Below are 22,255 nucleotides of genomic sequence, written 5' to 3' on the forward strand. Positions count from 1 at the left end.
TGAAAAATGTTAAGTGTGCTGAATCATCTTGCTAGCAGCTGGCATTTTGAAGCTATCCTTTTCAATTGAACTACCGTTTTATAATAATACTTATTTATTGCCCCTTAAATACATTACCTTGTATTTCATGCACCTAAGTTTTATTCAGGTTATATCAATTTAGTCAGCAGCTACCAGGAGGTTCCAGTGGCCTTATGGCTACAGGATCCCTGTCCAAAACACCCTTCTTCTCAGGAACACACCAGCACACAAATACAGATAAGATAAGACCTCCTTGATTTTAAGATAACACAAAGATGTTACTGAAAAAAGCATCCTTCATTTCAATGAATGTTGACTGTTAACACACAGGATTAGATGCCGATTGTTAACGGCTCATCATTAAGCAAAGGTACTCAGCTCATGTCTTATTCATTACCACTGCACATCATAGGAAATGGGATTAAACTACTCACTAAATCTGCAGTATATAACCTCCTGAATTTCTCTTAAACTATGGATTTTCAGGAGAACCACACCAACAAAGAGAAATAGTGGGAAGATGAGGGTGAGAAAGTTGAGCACAATAAAAACAGCGGGCAAAAGACTCCTGCAGCAGAGAACTAGGAAACCTTCTCTACACCCAACCATGTCTTTGAAAGTTTTCTGAAGCTTATATATCTCATATGCATGGACTACAGTCTCAAAAAAAGACAATACTAGGCATAGAGTAGTAGATACCATGCTAAAATGAGGGGGGGAAAAAAAAAGGGCATTTGACAACAGGTAAATTACATACAGTCAAAATTAGAAAAAGTTATCTGTATTATGGTTACCAGTTTCTATAATCTAGAAACCTGAAATACTTACTACAAATTATTTAGAATCTTTACCAAACACATAAAATCCTACCATTTAGACAGCTCCTCTTTTTTCCCCAACAGAGGAAAATCCTCTCAGCCTATTGTAAATGGTCTACTGGGTTATATTCTCTGGCATCTCTCAGTCATGGATGCCTAGGAAATAACTTAAGTAAACACAGTTTTCAGTGATATGTCCCTAAATATTCTCCAACCACCATTGCACTTTTCACCCTTTCTTCCAAACTAATATTCGAAATGTCCTGGAGAGAAAGTTGATGTGGTTTAAACCACATTATGATAAGACCTGGAGTTCTGAGGAATGTATCTGAAAACCCAGGTCTTCTACAGATTTGAACATAATTTTCTCCCCCTCACAGTGTTCTGGAACTTCGTTCATTAATGTTTTTAAACAATTTCAGATAATTGGGACAGACGGAGCTATATCAAACAAAGAATGAATGTAACAAGAAAAAATCTGACTAATCTAACTCAGAGGAGAAAAAGGGTGAGCTAGCTACCTACAGAGACAAGTGAAAGAATATGCACCAGCTTGTAAGATCAGTTACACATCAAAATAAAGTTATGTTCTCTTTGCAAAAACACTAGGATTTCTGAAAGTTTTGAGTATTATTTAGACTCATAAAGTACAATGCCATATTTCCATTGTTCTATTGGTGGAGCTTCCTATCTGAAATACGTCACAAAAAATAAGCAAACCAAGCTAAAAATTAAAAATAATGACCCGGCTTTCATAAAGTGGGGGAAAAAAAAAATTATTCAGATATGAAACCTTCCTCTTACACAAGTCTGATTTAAGCTACATTCCTCCACCAAGCAGCATTCTTAACTGACATCAACAGGGTGAATTACTAGTAAATAGCATCAGAAGGGCTCAACAATGTTAAGATTACATATCTGGCTTTGATCTTTTTTTCAAATTAAAAATATTCAGAAAAATTATTTTTACTTCCTATAGAATTAGATACATACAGATAAATTTTGCCTAATACACTGCAGATATCTCAGCAATGTACAAATAACCGCAAACAAAAAAAATGTTAGTTATAATGTCTTCACTTACCATTTAATTCTGATGAGACAAAATTATCCCTTCAAAATCCTTTCTGCTCCTAAATGTACTTTGTATTTAAACCCGTCACAAATAAAAAGTTCTTCCGTTGAGGTGACAACAATACCAACAAAACTTGTTATAGCACTACATCAGCCAGCAGTAAAAAGTAATTTAGAGGTATTGCAGTAAAAGGAGACAACAAAGCTTGCCTATATATACACTCATGGTACTACCAGACTCTGTCATATAAACCACTCAGGACTCAATTGCTTCCCCTGTCCCAGGAACCAGAGCTACAACTCATACCTTTTTTCCTTCTTTAAAGCATTAACCATGTGAAAGCTGTTTTCACATCCTTCTTCGTTCCCATTCATTAAAAGCTCTTGTCTGCTTGTAAATTTTTTTTTGTCTTTCAGGTGACTCCACCAGCAGGTTGACAATTCCTGATAGTTTACACCCCTCAGCTAAGGGACACCTAACAACCTATTTCTCCACCCCTACAATCTACTTCCATACTTCAGTGAAGTCCTGTTGTTACAACGCAGAAATGAGACTCAAACACTTTCCACAAAAATACTCTAAAATAGTACTTTTGAAAAAACACTTTTTGCTTTTTTCTTTTTACTGTGGAACAAAGGAAAGGAAACTAAAAAGAAAACTTGAAAATAAATAGCAGCTTTGTGACACACTCACAGATTAGAATGTCTTGGACAATTCAATAAGGAGCTAATGAAAATTAACACTCTATAGGAGATGTCAGTACGAGAGTCCTGACAGAGAGTAAGCAGACATACAACCTAACAGGCCTTGAAAACTGAAGAGGAAAAAGCGTCACCTTTGAGCGAGACCCAGTGGAGGAATGAAAAACATGTGTGGATACAACTCAGATAAGACCATGACAATAATCAATATTTAGAACAGATAAGTACAAGAAGACTTCTCTTACTAACTTATTCCAATGAAGTCACAAGATAATGGTAACCAGCTCAAGAATTTAAGCTGTGCGAAAAAAGCGGTACCAAGACTACTACACAAGACAATGCTATTAAGAGATTACAATATAGCCTGGTTAAACATGCTAGAGCAAAACATCAAATTCTCCAGAAAATATACTTAATGCATATCTAGGGTGGCAGGGGGGGGAAAAATATTTGCACTGTCTGGGTAATTGTCCTTTGATAAATTTTCTCTTAATCAAAAATATAGTTTCAAATCTTTACCAAAATTCAAAACACTGATTCGAACACTGATCTTTTAGAACTACCAAGATGATTCGAAATTAACAGTAACTGCTTTGATCTTTTAAAGTCCTTGTTTGTTTTGGCACAGCCCCTACTTTTAAACCAGCTCTACAATTGCTATTCTGCTATTAAGGCTATTTCTTCACGTTTTCGCCAGATGAGTAAGACAGCCCTCAAAATGCAAATCTGTTAACCAGGAGGAACCACAGGAGTGGAAAAGGCAACCTCATGGGTCTGGTACTGTGCCATGTACGTCTCCTATTGTAAAGTGGATGCAACCTGCGTGAGGTTGATGTAGTGGAAGCAGAACTCAGAACGAACTGCTCTGGGTTCCCACCAAGTCAACGAAACTTGATATGCATTGGTCATTCAGATACAGGTTGAAGAAAGAAAATAATACATGCAGGCATGGCTCCACATACTTTGAAATTCTGTTATTAACAATTATTCATTGCCCTCCTGAATATTACAGAATGATATTGGGTAATTCTGTACAGATATATCAATTGTCTCTTGCTGATCTTCATCAAGAAATGTTGGTCTCTCAGTAGAGAGCTGGAACTCTAGCTAGTGTGAGTCACTAGCTAGACAGCCTGAGAATAAAGTAACAGGAGAGAATATTAGGAAATATTACGCTTGTGAGGAAAATCTGATTTGATTTTAGTAGATGCTGTTACTCAAGGACAACCAGAGATTAAACTAAAAAGACGGTGCATAATAAAGAGGGTTAGAAAGGTTTTATGCGGGTGCAGAACTCAAAACTAATCTTTCCGGTTTTGGCATAAAGGGAAAGGGGGGGTGGGGAAGGGGAGGACAAAGGTGCAGATATTAAGTAGAGGAAGAGAGAGCTGCCTTAAATAAAAAAGGTTTTTCCTGGTTTTAAAGGGGAAAGTGTTTTGAAGATTTCCAATCAAACAACCACTTTGAGCCAAGTCTTGATCCCTTACAAGCAGCCTAAATTGCAATGATGATCACCGAACCCCACACTGCGGAGCCCAAAGAGCTTCTGCTAATTATGTGAAATTGATTCCCCAGTTATGGGAAGCCAGTACTAAGAGTACTTCTGCATTTTACTTTTAAGCACAGTTTAAGGGGCCCAGAATGATGCTGACTGACACATATAAAAGCCTTTAGAGCAACTTCCAAGTTCTCCAGATTGCAAAGATATTTACAACTTGGAAGCAAACTATTGTGCAACACTAAAAACAAGAAAATAAAAGCATCATCATAGAGATTTAACTCTGCAGCAAACCCCTAACTGGAGTCCGACTTTTAAAATATTCAATCGATACCTATAATTGACAGAAGAAAGATGTGCATTGTATTGATTCATACTTAACTGGCTTGAGATTGCCTCTGCTCATTTACAGAGCCATCTCAAACACCAGGGAGAAGAAGAAAAAAAAAAAACACGCACAACAAACAAAAAACACTTGATAGGTGAATACTACTGGGATCTGTGCCTCCGACAAAACGATACCAACCTCCTAAACAGTACGAGATTGTGTATCTGTGGCCAAAAGATAGATCAATAAAATTGGCATTACCTCATTAACACACTCTTGATCAAATAAAATTAAAAACAGAATGCACAACAAATTGATTTACGTGCATCTAAATGAACAAGTACATGCCTGGCACGTAACATATGCACAGATCATATGGATGGCCCAGGTTTTTTATGCTGCATGTGGCTTTCAGTTGAAAAATTTAGAGTTTTAATCTTAATTAGAGCTGGAATGCTGATTTTGAGAGCTCCAAATTGGTAAGATTTAAAGGCAGTCTCTTGGAGCAATCATGCACAACTGACATGGATTTAAAAGCAGGTTGTAGATAACATTCAAATTTTTTTGCATATTAAGGTTCCAGCTTTTATACAGTTCTCACCACTGTTCTCTATCTAAACAGGACAAAGCATTCTCAATAAGAAACAAACTTACAAATGACAGTTCAGTAACAATTTACAGAGTTTATGTTTGGACTACCATGTTTAGCTGAAGAGCCAAAGCATTCAACAACTCTATCAGAAGATCTTACCTTAATCGTGGTAGAAAATGTTAAGAGGTAAATGTATGGATCAATGAACATACACACATCTGAACCAAGCTTTAACACATTATCACTTAAAAATGGATCTGCACTAATACTGTTCCAGTCTATATTACTGACTAAATCTTGTGTTCTGTAGCTGAAGAGAGTCTGCAAGAAAACTGAGTAGAAAGAAAACTCCACTGAGTGCCATGGAGAGAGTTAAATCTTTTCTTGGTCTGGGCACAGTAAAACTACATGTTTTGATATCTCAAAATAAGCATAACTGTATATATATTTGCTATAAACTATTGTCAAGAAATTCAAGTCATGGATATTTTTCCTCTGGGGATTAATTCATGCTAAAAAGTAAAAAAAAAAAAAAAAGATTGTTACCTTTTAGCACAGCAGCAACAATGCATGTGTATCAAACAAAAAACACAGGAGGCTGGTTAGGAACGATTTTTCAGTGTGACATTACAAGGCTGCCCAACTCAAAAGTAATGTACATCACTCTGTGCTTCTACTGATAAATACAGTTTTTCTTATACAGTTACTAGTACTGGCTATTGACCAAACCTGAAAACAAGATTCTGGCCTAGACTGAATTTTCGTCTTAATTCCTGTCAGAATTCTCTGAATTCTACTGGGAGAAAAAAAAAAAAAAAAAAGACGACAACATGCTTTGAAAGTCCTTTTGCTCTATATAAACTCAATCCAGAAAGGAAGCATTCCTCTCTTAATGATCCAAATCATCAGTAAGCACATGTCTATGCAAAGTAGATGCACTCCTTATCCAGCCTGATTTATGCCAGAAAACAAATCAGGTTTATAAGGCTCACAGTAAGCTTTTACAAATTTTAGCTAATTTCTATCTCATATACATACACACACACCCCCATATGCCAGAAACTTCTAGTTTGCCAAGAATGACAAAACTCAAAATCCTGAGGTAATACCACTAAATCCTAAGGTTCCATGCCTTAAAAAGTCACAACATTTCTTCTAGAAAATGACCTGCCAGATCATTTAATGTGTTTTAAATGAAGGCATCCCACATTCAGGAAAAATAAAATTAGAAATAAAATAAAAAATAAAAAATAATCTAAAAATAATCTCTCTCTATGCCTTAGTTATTTGAAGTAGCAATATTAGTGAGTCTCAATGAGATCATGGAGGAGCAAGCACAGCATAAAGAAAGCTGTATGATAAAACTGAGCCATTTATTATGCATCTTAAAAACATCACACTCTTACGGGCAGTTTGTAAGCTCTACAAATTTTTTATAAACCACACATACTTATGCTACTTTTTCCAATATGTCTACAAAGTGGTACCAACCAAAGTTACTTCAGTTTGCCCAGGAGCTAGGGGATAATTTAAAAGCCAAACACACACCAACAAACAAAGCAAAACAAAAAACCATACAAAACCAAACAAACACAAAAACCCCCAAACAACCAAACACTAAAAAAAAATAGTGTTCTGGACTGCATTAGTGATCAGAATGATGTCAGAAGATGGGGGCGGGGGGAGGGAAGATAGTAAAAAATGTTTTAAACTAATACAAGGAACAATTTCAGAACTGAGGGAAACAAAGATTCTTACAGCTTCGATACTTTAGAAGTTTAAGTACAAATTTTTGTATGCTTACATGTAAAAATATGCAGACACTCCAAGTTTTTTATCAAAAATTAAATCACTCTTCTCATGTTCAGACTACTTGAGAGCTCTTTAATGCCACACAAGTGCAGGCATTTGGCAAAAATATTTACCTTCTCCTCAATCACATTAATCAGCTTTTAATAAACTGATCGTATGCAATCCTAATCTTTAAAAGGCTCATGAAGTCCTTTCTGTGTAGGAATGGATCCTTAAAAACTTGTATTTAAACTCTAACTCACCAAAAAGACTGTCGAAGAGAAGTAATTTAGCAAATTTCACTTTATTTACTCAAGATAAATATTTGTCACCCTGCTGTAACTAAGAAAGAATTTTGACAAAGTAGTACTTTAAACTTAACAGAAACTCACACAACGGTATCAACCAACTAAATCGCCAACATAACAGCAACCAAATATATATATTTGAAATTCTCTTTACCTTCACAATTGTTCACCACTCTTTGAAACTCTTCTCCGTTCTCAAGTTGTTTTGAATTTAAATAGTCTGTATACAAGCCTCTTTTTACTCTGCATAAGTGAGTTTCAGCTTTTTTTTCTTTTAAGGAGTGGTTTTATTGCAGTACAGAGCAGCCCGAAAGATTCATACCTGCTTTTATTACAACATCAGAGAATGCTTGGCTTATGTATGCTTTCCAGACACTTAAAAAAATAATAGTAATCCAACACAAAAACCACAACCCCAAGACTGAAACACTGTTATTAGCAAACAAGAACTAAGCAAAGATAATGAAATGGCAAGATGAACCCTGATGGATAAATAAATTCTTCTCCACAACTCATATGAAGTATTAAATTTAAAAGTAATTACAAATTATCTTAGAAGCTAATGTAATCTTCTACAGCAATCTAAATATGTTTATCACCTATGAACTCTTGAGAGCTTAAGAATGAAAAATAAATTTCAAACCCAAGTCAGAGAACCCAGAGCATCGCTCCAACAAGACAACCACCTGTAGATTTTTATGCAAGGGACCCATTTTACCATGTGCCAAGTTTTTTGGTGAATTTTACAACACTGGCAAAACAAATTCACCTTTAAGACAGCTTTCAACTTTTTTTTTTTTTTTTTTTTTGCCCCGTGCGTTCTCATGCCTTTCCAAAATGTTCTATTTGGTAACGCCCAAATCTCTGAAAACCCAATTAAAATACACGGTGCTTCAACTCAGCCCCTCTTGGGGACTGGCATTGCTTACAAGAGCCACGTGCATGAATTCCGGGTGCATTTACCGCGGGACGTTAACGCAGGAGAGCGTTCAAGGCATCTGGCTGGCAGCGCAGCTGTTACAGTGCCTGGCAAAACCGTGTCTGCGCCATCCAGGGATTAGGAAGGAAGGAGATAATCCACTGGAGGGGTGCTACTACCCTTACACATCTGAGCAGACAGAGGAGGGAACTGTTTCACTTGTAACTTGACAAGTAGGCACCAAGGTAACGAAAGTCTTGGAGACCCAGACTAGTAGCTTGGCTTGCACTGTACCACAAGCCAGCTCTGCAGAATGATGCTCCACGGAGCTGGGCAATTTCACCTTCCCAAACACATCCCACTGCAGGAACACTGCACCCACAAGGCACTGCTGACGTGCTTAATTACTACTACACTACTCGCTTCTAATTTTTCGCTAAATCTAGCAGGTTTTTTGGTGCCAAAACTTAAACCACTTCCTGAAGCTACTAAAATGGCATAGCGACACCTAATATAAAGGGGAAACAGAATGCAGTCTAAAAAAAAAGAACAAACACACCCAATATTTATAACAAAACAAATTCTAGCTCAAGAGAGTTACATGTAATGTATATAGCAAAATAAAAAGTATGAGAATAAGGAATGAAACTGTATTTCAGTAATTCAAAAGCCAACAAATTACATCAGAATTATTTGAAACTCAACAATACAGATCAAAGAGCTTCAGAATTAGACTTGCACATCAAACAAATCTAACCTGCTACAACAACTTCAAGGCCTCTCAACCATAAAATAGTGGCACCAGGTGTATACATGAGACATTACAGTATTTGTAGCTGTAAATTAGAATAAAAGTAATCTCAGTCATAGGGTTTTTCAGGCAGGAAGGGGGTTGTAATTTTATGTTTAAAAAACACAAAAGGAGTAAAGTTAAGAAAATAAGACAAAGGCAGTAAATTATTAAAAATTAAATAAAAACATACCACAAATGGTAAAATTATTTTATTCCCTTAACTTACAAGCACAAAGGCAAGGAAACTCAGTTTCTTTTCTTGTCTGAAGATGCCAGTAAAAGATCTGTAGCTGCCAAAACCAACTATAGATGGTTCAGCCTCTTCTCTTAAAATCACTTTTAGCTTTCTCCTCTTCCTTCCAAAGGGACTTTGCTTTTGTATTCTCACTCTTGAGAGAATTTAACTCCATTTTCCACTCTATTCCACTGCACCATTTGTTTTCTCCTGTAAATCCAAGTGCTCCTATCTAGGGACTAAAGCTGCAGGTGGTAAAGAGCAAAGGTCCACAGAATGAAGCTGCTCATACATTGGCACATGCGTGCCTATCTGCTGGCTTTCTATATGAACATGAATGGCTTGGTAGACCAGTGACAGCCATGAATGTTATCTACCCTAACTTTACCTAAGTCTGAAGAGTGTCCCATAGTGTCCTTTAACCAGACTGGTAACATATGGATGAGGTGAGTAGATAATAAGGCTGGAAAAAAAAAATAGCTGGACCACCAGGCTGGAAAGGTTGTAGCGAGTGGTGCAAAGTCCCAGTTGGTTACTGAGGGCATCCCCCATGTGCTGATACTTCAGCCAACATCTTTATTAACAACATGAACAAGTCAACTGAATACACACTCAGCAAATCTGCATATGATACTAAATTGGATTTGTTCACTCTTAAGGTGTGACAACTACAGGGAGATATCCTACTGCTGTCTTCCATTACTTAATGAAAACATGTATAAATAAGACGGAGCTGAGCTTCTTTCAGAGAAGCACAGCAATAGGTCAGGAGGCAGTGAACAGTAAGCTTCAACGAGGGAAATCCCAGTTAGATGACAGGAAAAAAAAATTCACCATTATGGTGGTCAAACACTGAAACAAACACTCAGAGAGGCTATGGAATCTACATCCTTGGATATTCTGTAGTACTGATGGGAGAAAGTTGGAGGAGTAACACCTTCGCAAAATTTCTATCCCCTTTTACAGGACAAGCTAATTAATAACAGTTATGAAAACTACTGAGAATCACAGAATCGGAACAATAATAAGTTAGAATAAAAGGCTAAATAAATAATACTTTGCAGTGTATTTTCCGTCTTGTTAAAATAGTTATGATTGTTAAAATGTCACTAGACTACATACAGTTTGTTCCAGAATTCGTCTGGTAGAGGCCCTAGTAACACGTGATAGCACAGCCCTACAGCATTCCTCTGTTCTGAAAAGAAGATGCAAGTCATCACTCTGCATTTGTCTGCTGTACAGCGCTGCAGGAACTACGAATTCACATGTTTTTCTGGCTTCTTTGTGAAGTGCGCACTGGAGAACCTCTATTGTATTTGCTCCCTGAGTTGTGAGGTGAGAAGACATTTACAATACTTCCACGTAATCTTCCCTCTACGAAAAGAACACCTTATTTCGATATCTAAATGTCAAAGTAAGTAAAAGAAACTGCTCAGGATTATTATCTCTATGCTATACTTGGAGAAGCAGAGGTTTGACAGTTAAATTACTTTCTCAAAGTCAGAGAACAAGTAGCTGAATCAAGCACAGGAAATTAATACAAAAATTTCCAACTTCCAGTTTTTATGTTGGAAGTGAGAAAGAGAAGCCACACATTTGCCAATGAGAGAGAAATATACACAAAGTGTTTCTCCTATTGGAGCATATACACTTTGTTTTGGTAGCTTCGAGTCATTTGTGGTCTGAAATGACTGAGAGGAGCAGGCTGTAATGAGAAAACAAAATTCCTTCAGAATGCAATGTAAGAGCCCTTGTTTTACACTTACTACACTCCCTCCTGGCACTGTGCTCTCTTTTCCATTTCTAGGTACATCATCCACCCCCCCACCCAAAAAGAATTTGCTTAAATAAATGACATGAGCGCTTGCATCATTTACAGAAAGAAATCAACAAACCCTTTTTAAGGTTTAGCAAGCCTCTTCCTACATTAGCATTAAGGCAATTTCAAACAATACTTAAAAATGCTTTTGCAACACTCAAAGTCAATCATGACTTCTTCAAATTTACTAAAGTTGGAGTAATTTTATTTTTAAATGCGTGCAGCCCTAAATTGCAGATCTGACCACTGAGTCACTGTCTCCTTTCCAAACCCATCTGTGGTTTCCCTGTGCAGACAAAACAGTCAAAGTTCCTCTGGCCAGCAGAAGAAGAATTAATAAAACAACTCTTCCAAAGTAGGGACAGACTGACTTTATACCACGCTATCAACTGATGCTCTAATTGGCAAGCCAGAGCTCTCAGACTCTTGTCTCTTCCAAGGCTCAGACATGAAGTAACAGAGGAAAAACTTAAGGCAGTTCCACAGCAGTTCGTGGGACAACCTGGCACAACTCAGCTGTGATCAATCACCTCTTTTTGCAAGATAAAGGCTGAAGTGTTCAAGCAGGTGGGCTACTGGCAGGCAACCCACCCCAACAGAATACACATATAAATGATATTTACTACTTCTTACCTGATATGCGTTGCTGGAAGGGACTCATACTGGCGAGAAAGGAAGAGCTCTCTGTGCTTCAACTGATGTTTCTGTTTATCCGTCAAATCAACCTCAATCGTAGTTTCAGACTCTTCTTCAACTTCTTCTGCAGAGAAGCAGAGCGTAGGTTGAAATTAACTCTGTTGCATAACATCGTTGCAGCCATTTCACTTGACATCCCCCCCACTCCTTAGCAACCTCCCTTTGTATTTCAAAAAGATGAGTTTAACAAGACTACAGTTCACACAACTTGACAGAATATTAAGTATTTTGAATTGTATACATTCTACTGAAACTCGCTAAAAGATTATGTTCCTCTCCTACTGTACTATGCACCGATGTCTTTCACACAGCTCTAAGAACAATCCTGAGAACATTACTCATTCCTCTTTTTCATCTTCTTTCATCTATTTTTTTTTCCCCCTCTGGAGGTGCCTCTTGCTTCCTGGTCAGTTCTGCCCTACAATTTCTGTTGCTGATATTGGTATTACTAAAACTTTTACCGAAGTCCCAGGGAAAAGCATACTCTCTATGAACAAAAATGTACTGAAACAATTGCAATTTAAGACTGCCAAATCGGAGTCTAAGAACACTGAAAAAGCCTTCCATTATGTTGACCTTATTAGATACTGACACCACAGTTTACTTACATATTTAAATAATATTTGAATTTATTTTTATTTTAAGCAAGACGGCACTATTTAATCCAGAAGATAGCACCTATAACAGCAAGTTGTAAATTATACAGTTCTTTCTGAAGGATCTTTTCTATTGAAAACTCTCTTTTATAGCTACTCTAATCTGAAATTCTCTCGTATTACCTCGTGTACAATAAAACAAAGGAAATCATTCCCTTTTAAAGATTTAAACCAACTGTAAACTGAGAACATAAAGGAAGAAATAAAAGCAGATACTAGAAAGTGTCACATACAGAGTTAAAGAGCAAAGTTCACAGCAGTTCCTAACATGCCGCAAGATGACAGGCTCTGCATAATGACTACCCTGGGATCTCCATGGCTGAAATCTACCTTCCTAGTGGATTCTTGGGACATGCAGAACTTGAATCTACACCTCCCCAAGCTTCCCAGAAAAGACAAAAAGTCTCCGTGAACACTGTATGAAAAAATACAGACACTAAAACTCCTCCTACATTTGGCAATTTTCTAACTGCTACATTATCCATTGGCTGCAAAACCAAGCGTACTTTACAAAATATGTCTCAGAAATTAAAAAATGAAACCTCAGCACTAGGTGGAATTTCACATAGCTATCTACAAGAGATCATGTCATCCACTCCTGCAACCATAACGATTTTTACAAACAACCTACAGACACTTTCTCAAAACGAAGCCTGCCTGTATCCTCATGGCAACCACAGTTCTCTCCAAATACAATGCTTCATTTTCTTTCTTTTTTTAAATCATGCCTGTGTGCAGCTGATTCCACTTCTAATAGTTCTTTCCACAAAAGTGATAAAGCAATACACTCTGATATAACGAACTTCTTCGAACCCAATTCCATACACTTTAAGTCTAGCTTGCTGTAGACTCTCCAGTCACCTTCCCTGTTTTAACATGTTTTGTGGGGAGACACAATAAGAAAAACAAAAATGTAAACAAGACACCTGCCCCAGCCTCACCTGACACATGTACAGGTTCAAGTCAGACCACAACTCAGTTCAGAATTATTCTGGCATCTATCATACTAACGATAAATAAAGCTTAAAAAAAAATCTGTGCAAAGGCAAAGCAGTTTTAAGTAATTAAAGAAATTAAAAAATAGAAATTAATGTTAAAAGGGCTTATGTTTAAAGCAATTAATAGCTATTATCCATTACAGTAAATTACCCTTACAAGCTATAATTGTATTTCAATGTTCAAGCATTCATATTTCTTCCTAAAATACCAAGACATGCCAGTGGTTGCTTTATTGTTTTGGGTTTGTGTGTTGTTTTGGTGTTTTGTTTTTTTTTTTTTTTAAAGTTACTGCTTGCAGTATTCTACAGGTCCAAAGTTCTCAGTTGCCTATTTATTTCCTCTCTCCTTCCTGAAAAAATATCAAAGCAAGATTGTGTTATAACCATCTGAAAACAGCTGACAAAAAGCAGTCCATTAGAAAAAAAATTTAAGCATCCAAACACAGGTGTCTGGGGCCATTTCAGATTCACATATCCAAAACATCTGACTGCAGATATGGCACAAAACACAGGAAAACGTGTGCCATTTTAAAGTGGCTGCAGGTAGCCAGAGATTATATTCCAGAGTTTAAAATGGCTTTAGACACCTATGCTCAAGTATCTTAAAAGCTCCTCCAGACTAAGAATTCAAATTAATTCTACAAAAACCCCACAACTTTAATCATATATATATTGTGTTAATCTTACGTAAACTGAGAAACTGTTCATCTAAGAGTCTGAAGCTGAAATTAAGTGTCTCCTACACACATCTCTGGAAACACTCCAAACCTAAACATGAAACAATGTAACTTTTTCTGTAGTTTTAGAAATAAAACATGTATGTTTTACTCACAGTGATCTGACAGGTTCAGTAAGTAGAACAAACCATGGCCAGACACAGAAGAGTTCCACTCTTAACACAATGTAATTTATCATCAGGGTAATTTTATTATATATATATATATATATATATATATATATATATATATATATATAAAAAAATGCTAACAGTAGGATTAGTATTAAGTAACAGTTTTCCCCGGTAGTTACACAAACCTGTAGCATGGAAGGAAACACTGGATAGCATAAAGAAGTGAGAAAACTAAGTTTGCTTGATGGCAAATACAAAAATGATTTGCTTTATGGCAATACAACAAATTCTGCATCTGAACAAACCTTTAGATAGCTGCTTTCAAACCAGGTTTTTGCACAGATCAGGCCTTAACACCTATGAGAAGAAAAGTGGTGAAGAACTTTCAGTACTTTCAGTGGTCTCTTCACCTTCTTGACTCAGATTTGCAGCACATGGGAAATTTAACTTTCCAAGGAGAGAATATTCCTGTCAAAAGGAGTGAAATGGAAGGTATCTACACGAAATCACAAAAAAGCACTAAGCTAAGGACATGTTCAGCACTCAGGAAAAGAAACAAAGCAATGGCTCAGAGTGAGCAAACATTTTAATGGAGCAATATGGTGATGACACACATCGGCCTCACTGTTCCAAGATTAAGGAGAAAACAAAATGCAATTTCAAATTGTTCAGCTTAAAAATATTTTGAAAGTCTTAATTATGACTACAAAGATGAATACAATCAGTTTTTGAAAATGACACAGTCCCCTTTAGGCCTTGGGTGAGGTTTAAGATAATGCTGTTTGGTAGTATTTTTCCTGGTTTACAAGAAGTATTTCATTATTTAAAACAAAAATCCTGGAGAGCAAAAGCAGGCATCTTCAGTGAGCTTTTAAAGCTGTAAGTCTATTTATTATACATGGGCTTTCTAACCAGCAACTGTAAATGCTTACTTTGATCCTGAAAACCAGAGTGATCTGGTGCTACTTTCAGTGGCAGTGCTGCAGGCCAACCCTCTCCCTTTTTCCCTCTGACGTAAGTAAGACTTAACTGACTCAATCAAGCAAACAATACTGGGAATAAACAGTAACCCTCACTCATTTTACATATGCACCACCACCTTAAAAACGTGCTGAACTCTCTTTTTCCCCCTCTTCCATTTAATTTGTGGGATTCACTGTTAGAGAAAGGTGTGTTAGTGACTGTGAGAAGAAGATGCAATTGTCCGTGCCACCAAAACTCTGTGTACAGTGTCTTTGTTTATAGTTAAACAATGTGATGACTCAAACTCACCACTCGGAAGAACTGTTTGTTTTTACAAGTAAAATCAAACTAAACTGAGGGCAAGCCTTTAGAAACACAATGCACCCATTTAATATAAAATGGTTTTAAAATAACTAAAAATAAAAATCCTGAAAGACACTTAAAGGCTTAAATGCAACTCAAACCACTTTATAGTTAACCATCAGCTGGTAAACAAGTTAAATTTTTCTAACATATTACTCTTCCTTAACTAAGTCAAAATAACTCACCATCACAGAATCACAGAATGTCAGGGATTGGAAGGGACCTCAAAAGATCATCCAGTCCAATCCCCGCACCGGAGCAGGAACACCCAGATGAGGTTACACGGGAAGGCGTCCAGGCGGGTTTTGAATGTCTCCAGAGAAGGAGACTCCACAACCTCCCTGGGCGGCCTGTTCCAGTGTTCCATCACCCTGACTGAGAAGAAGTTTCTTCTCATATTTAAGTGGAACCTCTTGTGTTCCAGTTTGCACCTACTGCCCCTTGTCCTACCATTGGTAGTCACCGAGAAGAGCCTGGCTCCATCCTCGTGACACTCACCCTTTATATGTGCTGCCCTTGTCTACTGCAACAGAAAGAGAGATTAGTTAAAATACTGAAGGCTACCTTCAGGGAAGAGGAATAAATCTTTGAAGGAAAAAGAAAGCTGTCCCTCTATTGCCACCAAACTGCTGACAGTGTTATTTTCGGCTAGATGTTCGCTGGATCACAGAATCATGGAAACAGAGAGTAATTCAGGCTGGAGGGGGCCTCAGGAGTCTCTAGTACAAATTCCTCCTCAAAGTAGGCTCAGCTGTGAGGTCAGCCTGGGTTACTTAACATTTTATTCAGCTGGATCTTGAACACATCTGAGAACAGACACCACATAACCTCTCCAGCAACCCAACCATGGTGAAATCTTATATCTAATCTGAATCACTCCTGCTTCAATTTAGTCACTGCAAAGAGTCTGACTCCATCATCTCTCCAACTTCCCCACAAGCACGCAGAGTCCACTTCTCCAAGCTGAACAGGCTCAATTCCCGCAGCCTCTCCTAGCAGGGCAAGTGCCCATCATGGTGGCCTCTGCTGAACTTCCTCCAAGTTATCAGCAACTTTTCTGTATCAGGGGCCTAAAACTGGGTGCAGTACTTAGATGTGATACAAGCAGTGCTGAACAATCAGGGCAGATAGTCACTCGCCTCAACCTACTGGCTACGTGCCTGGTGATACAGTCCAGGATGCTGTTGGCCAACTTGGTTGCCAGGGAGGTGCTGTGCGCCAGCAGCCCCAGGGCCTTTCCTGCAGAGCTGCTCCCCCAACCCCTCTGTCCTCAGCCTGTACCCCTGCCAGAGGCTCTTCTTTCCCAGGTGCAAGACTTGGAATTTGTCCCTGCAGAGCGTCCTCAGGTTCTCAATATTCAAATTCCTCCTGCTTTCTAGGAATCCTCAACTACCAGCCCTTCCCTTAAGCATATCACCTGGTCATTCCCCCAGCATGGTGGCACCTGCAAACGTGATAAGGTTGCACCACATTTCCTGCTCCTGTCACTGATAAAGGCAAGTCCCCATATAGATCCCTGTGGGACTCTGCACTCAGTATGAACCCTTAATCACCACGCTCTGACTCAGACCATGCAATTAGTTTTTTTATACACCTAGTTGTCCCCTAACACAGATCGATTCCAATTCCTTGGCCTGGTGTGCCCACCAAAAATGCTAGTGATGGCACAAAAGAAAAAAGCAGGAGTAAGAGACCTAAACTGGGAAGACATGAGAAAAAACAAGACCAGTTCCTCGAACAGCAGCACGGACCAATGCTAAATTAAATCAGCAGTGTAACCAAAAACTGAGGTGCATTAACCTCCTATCTCTTAAACTTCATTGCTTCTAATTTTAAAACCATATCTCGGCCTAGCTGCATCTGGTTTATGCAAGCTTAGATGGAGAGATTTAAATCACTATCACGATTTGTGAAGTTACAGCAGTTTCACTAAGTTTGTTAAAACACCTTTAAAGTTATATTAGATCAGTGTAAATTTCAGTTCGAAGAACATCTCTAAGACTTACTTTCAGAAGAGTTTCTGAACTTTCTTCCTTTGCTGCAGGACTTTTTCTTTTACATTCTGCCCAAAAACCATACACATCATAGGAATCACCAACATATTTTAAAACCTAGAGATAAAAAGCTGAGAATGCTGAAGAGCAGCAAGTTTACCACACACATCAAAGGAAAGATGGCTGCGTGTAAGTCTCTCTTAAGCTTAGCTTGCTGTGGCAAAAACATCAAGCGCATTTGGCAGCGAGGTGGTACAGCAGTAAGAATTATAAACATAGATTTTGGGGGAGAGAGAGTAAATCTATTTACTGCCAAAATGAGTACAAAAGATAAACATTAAGTTCTACCATCTGAACAACTTTATTCGGACCGTGAATGAAGCGCTCTCTTAGGTGAGCAGTTGGCCGATTTGCTGATCTGCATGAGGCTTCTTGCCACGCATGTTGTACTTAGTTGTGATATTTAAACACCCTAGTGCTGTAGTAAAGCAGTTTAATCAACTTTGTGAGCTAGACCATGCGTGGTTATACTGTCAATTTGACTGAGAAAGTGTTTACCAAAGCTGAATTAATTAGCTTTACTTATACCCCGTCTGTTGGTACAATGTTGAGATGGCTGTTAAAACATCTAACATCAATTTGATATCTGCCATTACTGTCAGATAGGATTAGAAATCTAAAGCACTGTTTGCATGGATTACAAGTCATTTATGATAGATAGCACATTACTATCTAAAGTGTGAATCTGAGCAATTCTGCAGGTAGAAAAAAAAAAGACTGATCAGTTGTGCTTGCAGAGAACAGGTGTACTTTTAATTTCTATTGGACAGCACAGATATACACGTGGTCTCCAAGAGGTTACGCAGTTTTCTTACACAATTATCCAGGTGATCCTCCTACACTACCTCATCATTATTTTTCTAAAGGAGGTCATAAAACAAAGAAATAATTACTCTGCACAACCGTTAAGAGCTAATATGCCACACCTTCTTTCCAATAATAAAAATTATTTCTAAAATCATACAAAAGGGTTTTTTTGAGACAGTAAGTTAATAGGCAACCAGGTAACTCTCTCATGTTTATCATAGGCCTATAGCAAAAATATTTAATGAAAACTGTCACAGTTTGCATCACCGGAAAACTCCACCTTCCAAAACTTGATGGATGGGTTTTCTGGGTAACTGGTTATGGAGATTTTTGAGAGCAAGGAGGTTTGTGGGTGGAAGGCAGGGAAGGATTACCTCCATAAGTAGTATGAGTAATGATGTGCTACATTAATAAATAAATCCTAATAAATTAAATGTGGCATGAATAAACACAAGAGTAAGCACACTAGTTTTTAACCCTGTGATTCAGAACTGCAAACTAGTTTGCAACAACACTACAGAAGAGTCCCACAGAAGCATGAAAACAGTAACATGAAGGCAATGGTGAAGGAGCAGGCAATTCTGTACTATAAATCTAAACTATATTTTTCCCCTCTCTCCCTTTTATTCACTTTCTGTCTCACCTATTCAAATGCAAACTCTTCCAAATAAGAAAATATCCTGTTGGAGGGCTCAAAATGTGTTTAGTCACGTGTACACCTGTACAAACTGTGGCAACCTGTTGCAGCACGCATGGGGCAACAGTCCTGGCGCAGTGTTTCTTTAAGCAGCTCGTTAGTAGCCGCAAGCAGCAGACTCAAAATTGTGCCACCGACACAGCTATTTAAAATATGATGAATATTTTCAATGTCCAATTACTGGTATCAAGCTCATCAGCTGAATCAGAAGCCAATTAATAATTTTTCCAAAGCATAAATATGTTTAGAGCTGTGGTGGGAAAGTGGAAAGTTCTAGTTCTACCCTGAAATCCAGGCTGGTTGACCAACCCACAGAGCAGAAGCGCACACTGCAAGTCTGATACTGCCCGATAAATCATTTTTTAAAATCTATCATCTGACTCAAGAAATACAAAGGCTACCTGCAACAATGCCTGCATGAATAATTTCAAGACCTGCGTTTGAGAAAAGGGAGATTTGCCTCTCCCATTTGCATGAGACTGGTGCCATTAACATTTCCCATCACTTGGATATTCACTGTTTCCATACAGAGCTCCTGCTCATAATATCTTGTTAAAACATCATGGTCTTTCCTTTAGAAGAGGCAGCAAGTATGCCTGATCTAGCTAACAAGTTATATAGTGGCCTATCTTTAAGAAAAGGCAATGTAAATATTAACAAAAGGGGGGGCATGTAGAGAACTAAGAACACACACACACAAAATCTCTTTAGTTTTCTGTAAGAACTCTGAATCCACATTTAAGACCTACACTGGCATTAGAGGTAAGGGTGAAAGGGTTGTCAGGCATTGGAACAGGCTGCCCAGAGAAGTGGTGGAGTCGCCATCCCTCGAGGAGTTTAAGTCACGTAGATGTGGTGCTTAGGGACATGATTTAATGGTGGACTTGACAGTGTTAGGTTAGCGGTTGGACTTCATGATATTAAAGGTCTTTTATGACCAAAACAATTCTATGATTCTATGATTTTCTTTCACTGTGTGACAATGATAAACACATAGCTTCAGAGATCTGAACTGCTTTTCTAACATACAATTCACATCCTCCATAGCAGGTAAACAGCATTTCAAAGTTTGTTGGCAGAGACAAAAAGGCACAGATTGTACAAGCACTTTCCTACCCCTACTCAGAATGGCATATGATTCTGCTTATAAAATACAACTTCTTTATCTTGTACAGTATCTCCTTCCAGAAGGGCTGAATTTTGTTTGATTTTTTTTTCCCCAGGGAGGAAAGAAGTACTAGGAAAAAAAGAAAAATATTTGTATATCCTGTTCTTGAGTAAATTTAACCAAACTACATTAAAGCTCTATATGCAGGATTGTAAAATGAGAAGAATGTTATCCAAGATAATGTCTGCTCAATGCCAGCACCTTAAGAAGCTTTTCTGTTCATAGACCTGACGAGACAAGCAGGAAGAGGAGTTCATTCACTCTGATAGTCCATGTAAGACTTAAAAATTCCTATTTTCCATCCTCAGCTATACTAGAGATTTATCTTCCAGGATATATTATTTTCTTGATGCATGTAAAAGGATCTTAAGATTCTAATTAAGTGGAACTATACATACGAACTGAGAAAAGTATAAAGAGATATGAATATATGTATCAATTTAAAATTATTAACACTGTTTTGTTTATCAATTCCTATGCCAGTGGGAAAAACAAACAAACCAACCAGCATAAGAATAAAAATCTTATTGTATTAACTAGTCAAATCTTTAATACATATGCCATCTTTGTCATTTTTTTTTGACTAAATGGAAATAAAGGTCAAGTAAACCAAAGAAGCTTTTCTTCTACTCTCAGTGCTTTGTAGACAACACATTCAAATAACACATTTGCTACGGTGTCAAATAAAATACCAAAAATCATTGTTTATTCACTTCATACATGTTGAATGTTCACTATTCTGATCTCTTATCAAGAAAAAAATTAAAAACAAAAAAAGAGGGAAGAGCATTATGAAAGTATATCAGGCTAGTCACCCTTTGAAGGCAAATATAAACATAAAAGCTGCCTGTATATCAAAGCCCTTTTTCTTGTATGATACTTGGCAACTGAGTCCTTGGCCCCTTGAGGACCTATCAAGAATAACAGCATCAGAACTTCACTCCTGACAGCAGCATCACTCAAAGGGTCTGGCCTAAAGGAACTGTCACATAGCAAAGGGCCACAGTACCCTGTAGGACTAGGTTACAGGTCACTGACCCTGCCAACACTGACAATTTCTGCACTGGCTTAAGCCAAAACAAAGCTGCACTTTCGATACAGGAAACTGAAACATAAGTCTCTTCAGCATTGCATATCACTGTCACAATCTCTCACAGAAACAAGAACAGACAAATGAAAATCTAAGTCTGTCACTCAGCATATCAAAAATGGGAAAATTACTAATTTAGCTTTGCTGTTTCTTGATACATGCTTAACCTGTAGTACAAGCAGAAAACACACACGTACTTACATAACCTCTGGATGTGTGCATATATAGTGCTCTATGCATAGCCCAGCAACTACGCAATCTGCACAGGGAAGTCATCTTACGTATTGTGATAAACCTGCAAACAAGTTCTGGATTCAGACAGTGGGTAACAGTCAAAACGAACTACTTAGGCTCCTCAAAGCCTTTTAGGAATTAGGTATTGTAGAACAGGCTTTCACTGAAAAAAAAAAATTGCATTTTTTACTACTCAGACTTGTTTTGCTCATAGGAGTGATGTATTCTGCGTTAGCATGAAACACTTCTCTGCAAGGATCCTTGCAGAAGCACTTATGTGGCACATCAAAGTCAGAATAAAAACCAGGTTCACACTACAAATCTTCCCTTGCTCAGATAGGGTTTCAAACAGTAGCTGAGGGGAAAAACAAAGTATTGTTCAAACAGACAAATCACATCTCCAAACAGCAGAGCCATTCCAGCCACCCACTCTGATACTCCATGTAGTTCATGGCATGTCAAACTCAATATATATGGTAACTTAGAACCCATATCCTGTTATTTATGCAGGGTATATTTAACAGAGAAAGAGTTTACAGACAAACCACAGAAGTACTATACATATTAATCTTATCTGCTACTTCTACTTTTTCCATAATGCCTCACGCCATATATATCCTCAGCAGTGCATGAATCAGCTTGGGTAGGAAGCATTATGATCACAGCACTTTCGAGCCAAAGTGAGTAAGATCCATCTCTGTCATCATGTGTGAAGTTGCAGGCACGCATGAGGGTTACTGAGGACAACTATTGCAGACTTCATTCCACTGCATGATACAGA

At 37.8% G+C, this 22,255-nt stretch overlaps 1 protein-coding gene across 1 annotated transcript in view; it reads right to left on the bottom strand.

The window, feature by feature from the left end:
- MTA3 (metastasis associated 1 family member 3) overlaps window positions 1-22,255 on the bottom strand; it is a 130,834-nt gene that overhangs the window by 95,470 nt on the left and 13,109 nt on the right. Inside the window, exon 4 of the mRNA XM_065630934.1 lies at window positions 11,532-11,658. Within this exon, the coding sequence (XP_065487006.1) occupies window positions 11,532-11,658 (127 nt within the window). The remainder of the gene's footprint in view (window positions 1-11,531; window positions 11,659-22,255) is intronic.

This window comes from Caloenas nicobarica, chromosome 3 (assembly GCF_036013445.1).
Source record: "Caloenas nicobarica isolate bCalNic1 chromosome 3, bCalNic1.hap1, whole genome shotgun sequence".
NCBI lineage: Eukaryota > Metazoa > Chordata > Aves > Columbiformes > Columbidae > Caloenas > Caloenas nicobarica.